We start from the raw sequence: 7,649 nt of genomic DNA, 5'->3' as shown, positions 1-7,649 counted from the left end.
AGCACCTGAATCTCCTTAAACAACTCCGTGGTTTAAAGCCTGTATGCCAACAACCCTGACTGCGAGATTTGTTTCACCGCATGACATCTGGTTACCCACTGAGCACTTTGTGCGCTAATGTTTAGAAACAAGCTATGCATTTAGGAAACTTGGAATTCATTGGAGTGCGGGATGGGTTATATGCTGCTCCAGTTTCGTCTCCGTCAGAGCTCGAATTACTGCAGCCAAAGCGAACGGGTAACACATGTTTTGTAAGAGGTGCAGGTGCCAGGGCGGAGGCATAAGAAATAAACGCCTATTTATGCTAAATTTCGACGACTGTATAAATAGTTCGCACTATATATATCTGCATTTGTCGAAAGCACATAATGCATGCTTATCGACTTTTGTGTTCCCTACTCGCATATTTTTGTGACAAGCGACGCCTTTTAGAAAAATGCTGAAGTCGTCAATATTGTACATTTTATTGGCAAGCGGCATGACTCTAGCATGACAAAGCCCACCCACTCATTACTTCGGGGTGAAACTGGCTTGCAGGGCAGTGATAGTTACATGCTGTATGAATATTTTATTTTGTGTCGAGGCACACAATATTTGAATCCGCGTCTGGGATAAAATATTCCTGCATTTTTTCGAGATCAAATTTGCAAGTGAATGTTGGCATATAAGGAGAGGCACTTGTCTCAGTATTAATGAAAATGGGCTAAGAAAAGGAGTGCGCTCATCATCAGGCCATTAGTGGCAAGAATAGTAAACGTGCCCCACCTTGCAACCTAACCATGCATCTACGCAGCTCATTTTAATGGGAAATCGGTGCACTTCTAGGAACAACATGAAGTGGCGGTCACCGCCGGCCCTTCTTTGCCGGTGTGCGCGTCCTCTCTTTGGGCAAGAAAAGCACGGTGCGCAGAGTTGCTTCCTCTGTGTTGTCCGTCAGCGGGCGCGTCGTGAGCACAGCGTCATCTGCGGTGCTCGAACTGCGTGCGTCAACCGCAGCCTGCCTGGACCGTCGCTGCGCCGGAATGGCCTCCACGCGTTCCCGCACCTGTGACGACGAACCCAGTGTTCATTCACCAACCAAATATGTACAAAATGTGTCGTTGTTTGAACCGAAAATGCCTTTTGACATTCATTTCTCTATACCTGATGTGTCATGTGTGCTTTTTCAAGTATTATTTTGTTTCTATTGCACAATTTTCCGGTAAGTATAACTTGATTGATTTGTACGAAACTGAATTGTGTTGTAATGTGCACCACAATGTAATGTACATGACAACGAACATAATAACCTGCTAACATCTTTTTTTTTTTTTTTTTTTTTTTTTTCCTGGTTCGTCTTCGTACAATCAATGCTGAGCGAAGAAATAGGCAAACCTCTTCGTTTCACGAGCATACTGTTTTTGTTTTGACATTCGCAACAAAATGCCTTAATTTATTTGCAGTACAAATAGTGTGCATTTTATCTCAATCAGGCATACGTGTACCTAGAATGAGGAGAATCAAGGTGCCTGAGAGTGCCTCAAATTATCGAAATAAAACTTACCTGCCGAAACAGAGTATGGCGTATGTCCCGGGTAATATTACGGCCTTGTCTTGTCATTTCACATTTTACCAGCAAAAATCTGAATATATCGCGTAGAATTACATTTAACGTAATTGCATTAATTGTCCTGAGCGCTGCATCTCACCACTACATAACGAGTTTAACCAATTTACGCGGCGCTGTTTATGCGAGCATGAGAAACGACAAAGTATATAGTCTATGTGCTGAGTTACGCTCTGTGATGACTAAAGTGAGCAGATTGTAATCAAAAGGCTAAACCGACAGTTAATATCCTAGCATGGCGGACTAAAAGGGACAATAAAGGTTTGCGTGCCCCGGTCGCAGCCGTTCCGCGCGAACGAACGGCTTCCTAAATGAGTAAAAAGAGCGTCGTTAGAGGCTGTAAAAAATAAGAGCTAGCCACATTGCGTAACTGCTGTCAGGCAATGTGGAACAGACAAAGTCTATTCTTGTGGACCACTCATGCTTGTTTTAAGTCTCCCAAATTCAGTCTCTTACGTCCCCTTGCCATCAGTGTGACTGGTAACCGGAAAGGCCTTTTACAAAATTAATACTTCCAGACACGCAGCATTCGTGATTTATTTTTAACGCGCACTATATTTCGCCGAAACATTTGCAGATTGCATATTTTCGCTATTTATATTTTTTCGCTATTTACTCTTCTCCACCGGCACACTGTCCGATACTGATACTGAGTTATATTTCGGATAGTGAGAGCATTTGTGGAAGCGCCTGCTCTGAGGGTGCGGCAACGGCTAAATGCTCTTTTTGAGCGGGTGGTGTTTAAAACTAGTGCTGCCGTTTTCAGCATAACAACTATATCAACAGCTGCTCGGTGTAAAAAGCACATGGCTTTGGCTCAACTTACTGGAGTCAAATGAAGCATAGTGTGAACCAGTCAAATTTTACGGTGAAAACTATTTTGAATCTAAATAGAGCCTAGTAGTGCACACACTAAGGAAGGACCGTTAACTACAAGCTGCGGTAACTTAGGTTACCCTGAGGTGCTTTGTAGTTCACTAGAATTTCAGAGCATGGTTGTCTTCCTTTCGAAAGACGATACTCTTATTTCATGGACTTGTTGTTTCCGTGCACAGTCTAATTGTGTACACTGCAGCCGTACAATTCGAACCCTGTTGAGACAAAGATGGTAATTTTGTAAATTAGGCAATTTTATGGAACACTTGGGTTGATTTAACGGCTCTAGAACAGCACCTGGCAACTTTTCTATTGTATTTCAGAATTGTAAAGATCAAGTAGCTTACTTTATGTTTAGGTTGGCGTGTATATCACTTGAAAATTAATGGATTAATCCACTATTTCATAATAAACTCTCCCCAACTTCTTCGTAACACACGAAAAGGGTAATTGTCGATGCGTGCTCGGTATTTTCACATAGCGGCGACGCGGCAGTGTACTCATCTATAGCAACTAGGTGTTCGGAGGGAACCAACGTGTTAATAAGTGGTTAGGGCCGCATGTGTGAGAGGGTGAATTTCAGGCTAGTCGAGATTAGATAACTTCGCAATGATAGTCACCACCGGAGAGACTTGCCTCCTTTCCTAATGCCTCATAACTAGCCACTCTGCTGTCGTTACCATACGATCGGATTCCATTAGCTGGAGCCTGGCTAGTCATAGTACGAGTTAGTTCCAATGGACACTTCAGCCTCACTCGAGATGGCTGCTTTTTAAGAAAAACGAACGTTAATTATTTTTATTCTACCATATTGCTAGCCACTATCCATTAGTTATCTAGATAGCTCTGAACAAAATGCATGCACAAATAACCGCTTGCACAGCACGTGAAACTATCATGCAAAGTATTACGAAAAACTAAGATTGCAGCGGCAATGAGGGCTATACAAAGCGCTACGAACATTCCGACACTGCGAAAAAACGAGTGGGGAGCGCCGCAAGAGAAATCCTGCCATTTGCCGGTGAGAGATAAAAACTTTCGAGACACTTAGGACCACCTACGTGTATTAAAGCGAAAGATCGCTCGCGCAGTGACGCCAGTTAGCGCACTTTCTCAGAAGTCACTTTAAGTAACTTGCTCTTGTCGGAGATGCCACCTCGCGACCGGTAGCTCGATGCCCTCTGTGCTCGTTCTGCTTTTCCAATTGCGCCCTCTCCACTCTGCCTCTGACGGCGCCCAATCCACTTCTCTTTTGAAAACGCCCGCTATGTTAGGTCATGTGGTGTAGGGAAGTGATTGCAGCATACAATTGAAGGTACATATTTCGGTTCGAATCCCTATCCTTCAACGGACTAGCAGATGCATGTCATTTAGGGAGAAAAACCGTATGACACACCCGGAAAGCTGCGCGACGAGCGGTTGCGTGACAATTTCGACGCGAGAGACTAAATCTGGATGGTGGTCCGATACTCATATTTTAGGAGCAAATGTCAAGTCAGGGGTAGGGCGGTGGAAAGGCCCGGCTACAAGGGTATATGGTGTGAATGTCATTGTCCCAATGCTGCTGTTGTGGCTCCACAACGGCTGGTGTCACACTTGTGGCAACTGCGACGACAGATGTGGAGCGAACTAGAGAGGCAAGGCGGGATATCCGACCATTATTACCTCTCGTTAAGACATACTACACTCTTATCTACCTTATACTTAATTACCACAGTTCGGGTTTAACCCATTTCGTCCCGTCACCTGACATTTGGTACCACTACATCCGGCGACATGCTGTGCCTACCTGGAAGAATGCGGCCACGGAGAGCGCGACGATGACGACGAAGGCGATGGAGAACACGACAACTGGGTTGGGCCCTGGTCTTCGGCGCCGATCCACGATCGGCCATGGACGAACAGGAGCCGCAGGCTGAGGGGGCGCCGATCGCTTTGGTGCCACCTTGAGCGGAGCAGCTTTTGGCGGTGGCATGCGCTGCAGGTTGAAGCCGGGCATTACAGCCGGCAGAGGCAGTGGCACGAGTCCGTGCTTCGAGGCCATTAGTCATTCGAGGCGGGGAGGCTCTTAGTCAGACAGCGCTGTTTGCTGGCGTTGCTGGTCCTGTCAGGCTAGCTATTTTTCTCCCCCGATGCATTGGATTGGATTGGATTGGTACTGAGGTTTCCCTTTTTTACCAGGTGGACCAGAAAGGTCCCAGCCGAGTCAATTCCCTACTGTGACGGAGTTTGTCCCGCCGTGGTGTAACGCAACCAACACTATTTATCTAGTCAGCCTTATCCAGTTCTCAAGCAAGCGCCGAAGTCCCAACCATGGCGATGGCGTTGCCGATGGGGCCACCACTGTGAGCGACAGTCGTCTCAGGATGGACATGTGGGCTATTTGATTCTATTGCCCGAAAGGTGGGAAAATGCCCATGCATCGTTGGGCATGAGCATTTTGAAGCATTTGAAGCGCCATGATAACAGCGTACTCGCTGTCATCATCACTCCAAAGATTCGAAAGTGGTATGTTGAGGGTGGGCTGAGCTTCGCGCTACCGCTTGACCGTGAGGGAATTCATAAACCGAGGTTGCCGTCCTTTCTAGCGAACTGCCAAAAACCTGGAACGTTGCAGTGAGGCCCCGGAGAATACTGCCAACCTTGATTTGGAAATCTCGAAAGTGCCGTCTTGATGTGCACTGTTTAGGTTGAGCTGCCTTTTTTAGTAGATGAGCAGGACTAACACGTCCTAAATCAGCAGTCGCTAGATCACGTTGCTGAAAGATCCTGTCATTACTTCGCCTGCTTCGTTGAATAGCCGTTATCTAATATTTAGCCTCGCTGTGAACATGCAGAAAATGATCACACTTACAAAAAACTACACGCGATGGCTTCACAAACATTCATAAACACATATCAGAGGGTTTTGGCAGCGATGCGTGACCGAACCAGTCAGCTTTTAGCTCAGAGCGGAGTACTGGCCCACATAAGTACCAGATTACCGAATCGCTGCTTCACATACGTAGTGGCAGCTAGGTGCACGCAACAATGGGCTGTCCAGCTGCCGCTGCACATGCGCGCCAGGAGGCCTCTGTTCGTTTGGTACAAACATGCACGCTGTACATAGGAGTGGCATCTGACGCCTTATGCTTATCCGACGCCTCTTTTACATCCAGTTATATACAAGCTGTATTGGCGATCCCGATTCATTGTGCAGCAGCGGTTTATATGCGGCACAAAGAAACCCGTTAAATCCTGCCTTCCGTTCTTCTCAGGTTCGTGCACTAAGTTTTTGAAATAATTGCCTCCGCCATTGTCTCATTTGATTTGCAATACCTAGCAATGCGGATCTTGTAAAACGATGAATATCTTTAGCAAGGTTTGTTCTTGGGCTAGTTAGTTCGCATTTTTCAAGGCAGAATCTTTTTTTGGCTCAACACATATAAGGGACAGGACAGGCGCTACAACTGTTTATTCAGAAAGAATGCGCGTACATGTATACATTTCAGAAATCATTCGATCATCATATCGCATCTCGTCATATTACAGGTCGTCATCTTACATACATGTGGCCGAGAAAACTTCCAGTTGGGAAGGTGCTGCATGGACAACACGCACAATACCTTTTACAGATGCGTGTGCATTCACTTCGTCATCGTAACGGCTAGCATGGCGTGTCAATCGCGTTACGATATAATTGTTCAGAATCCATATGGATAAAGGAGAGCACAATGTACAAGGCAAAAGGAATACAAAGTAGTGCGTTAAGCAGACATGAGGTAGCACTGTCCGCAAGATCCACAGCTAATCTGGAGGTATTTGGATAGGTGTCGAAATGCATCTATTTGCTTGCTTAATTCTTCACCACGTCTTACAATTAGATTACGGCATATTTTCTAGCTTTTGCCATTCCGCCATGCACTTGAATGCCTGAAGCCTACGCAAAAATTTTTGACGAAGTAAAATTCAGTTTGTCTTCTTGTTGGAGCATATTTTTCGTTATTTTACTGTTTGAAACATAGTTTTGCAGTCTTCTCCGGCGCGGCACGCAGGGCGTATGTTCACTGCGATTGAATGAGTACTCTTTAATAATCAATGCAGCTGGCACGAAGGCCTATTTATTGCGATGTAGACATTATAATGACATTTTAAATGCTGCTGAAAGTATGCATCTGACAGATGTTTTTATTAAGCGACATGAAAACTCGGTATCAACATTCAGGTTTTCTGCGCACATGGTTCTTCAGCGTGTCGTGTTTGCTATGAGCCGGATCACCATGCAATCGCATCAACTTGTCTTATTCGCAGTTTTGTTGGTGCAAATACCTAGGGTCAGAAGAAGGAAGAAGTCGGGAAAACAAAGAATTGGTCAAAATGAAAGCTCGGCTCAACACCTAAGACGATGCTTGAAGCCTTTTTGCAGAAATAATACAGTCTGGATCAAACGCAAAGCGCAGAAAACAATTTTATGGCCAGCTTGTTTTGCCTACTGTAGGCGTTCCAGCAAAGGAGTCTGCCCTTCAGAACTCCAAGTGCGCCAAACATAGCTGCCAAGATGGATGTCCAGAGTGGCAGAAGAAAATTGAGTTTCGGAGAACCGTGTAAAGCTATGGTAGGCTTTGGTAAAATGTGCACAAGAAAAGGCAACTATCAGCTGCATATAAAATACCCGTAAAGTATAAAGACGTATCACAAGGGCTTTTTTGTACTACGTAACAGTTTTCTCCTGGCAAAGCCTAGTATTTCATCTTCATAGTTTTTCTACGGCATTAACCCATGACACTCACGAAGGATGCATGTAAGGGCTCGAAATTTCTTTATTGATATTTTTAAAGGGCCTTTACTGTATTTAATATAAATATGCGAATAAACATTTGAGCTGGCCTAAGCAATTATTATATACATATTTTTTTTGCCGCGGTGAATAAGAGCCTAGAACGAAGAAGAAGAGCACGAACGAAGAAGCGCGAGCGTGTCGTTCGTTGATTCGGCTCCATGATTCTTTGTCGACCGCCTGTGCAAGTGCACGTCTAGGCAGCAACAAGAAGTAAGTCCATTTTCATGCCCTTCTTACAAGGGCCCCTATGCATGGCAACTTAGCACTAGGTGAAAAGATTTGGTTTGTTTCATAGGGGGTGAACGCCCCAAAGCGGATCAGGGTATGAAGGATGCCTAAGGGAAGACT

General features: G+C 45.2%; 1 protein-coding gene across 1 annotated transcript; it reads right to left on the bottom strand.

Annotated features, from left to right (window-relative positions):
- Nucleotides 1–844: 844 nt before the first annotated feature.
- LOC146197599 (uncharacterized) lies at nucleotides 845–4,526 on the bottom strand. Its single transcript, XM_084597203.1, has 2 exons — nucleotides 4,272–4,526; nucleotides 845–1,045 (listed from the first exon to the last, which is right to left on the bottom strand). Exons 1-2 carry the CDS (start codon nucleotides 4,524–4,526, stop codon nucleotides 845–847), a joined length of 456 nt encoding a protein of 151 aa, XP_084453329.1.
- Between the last annotated feature and the right edge of the window lie 3,123 nt (nucleotides 4,527–7,649).

The sequence above is a fragment of the Amblyomma maculatum genome, chromosome 3 (assembly GCF_055883805.1).
Source record: "Amblyomma maculatum isolate TAMU_Amacu chromosome 3, ASM5588380v1, whole genome shotgun sequence".
NCBI lineage: Eukaryota > Metazoa > Arthropoda > Arachnida > Ixodida > Ixodidae > Amblyomma > Amblyomma maculatum.
The sequence above is the reverse complement of the archived record's forward strand: the minus strand, read 5'-3'. Positions and strand labels throughout refer to the sequence as shown.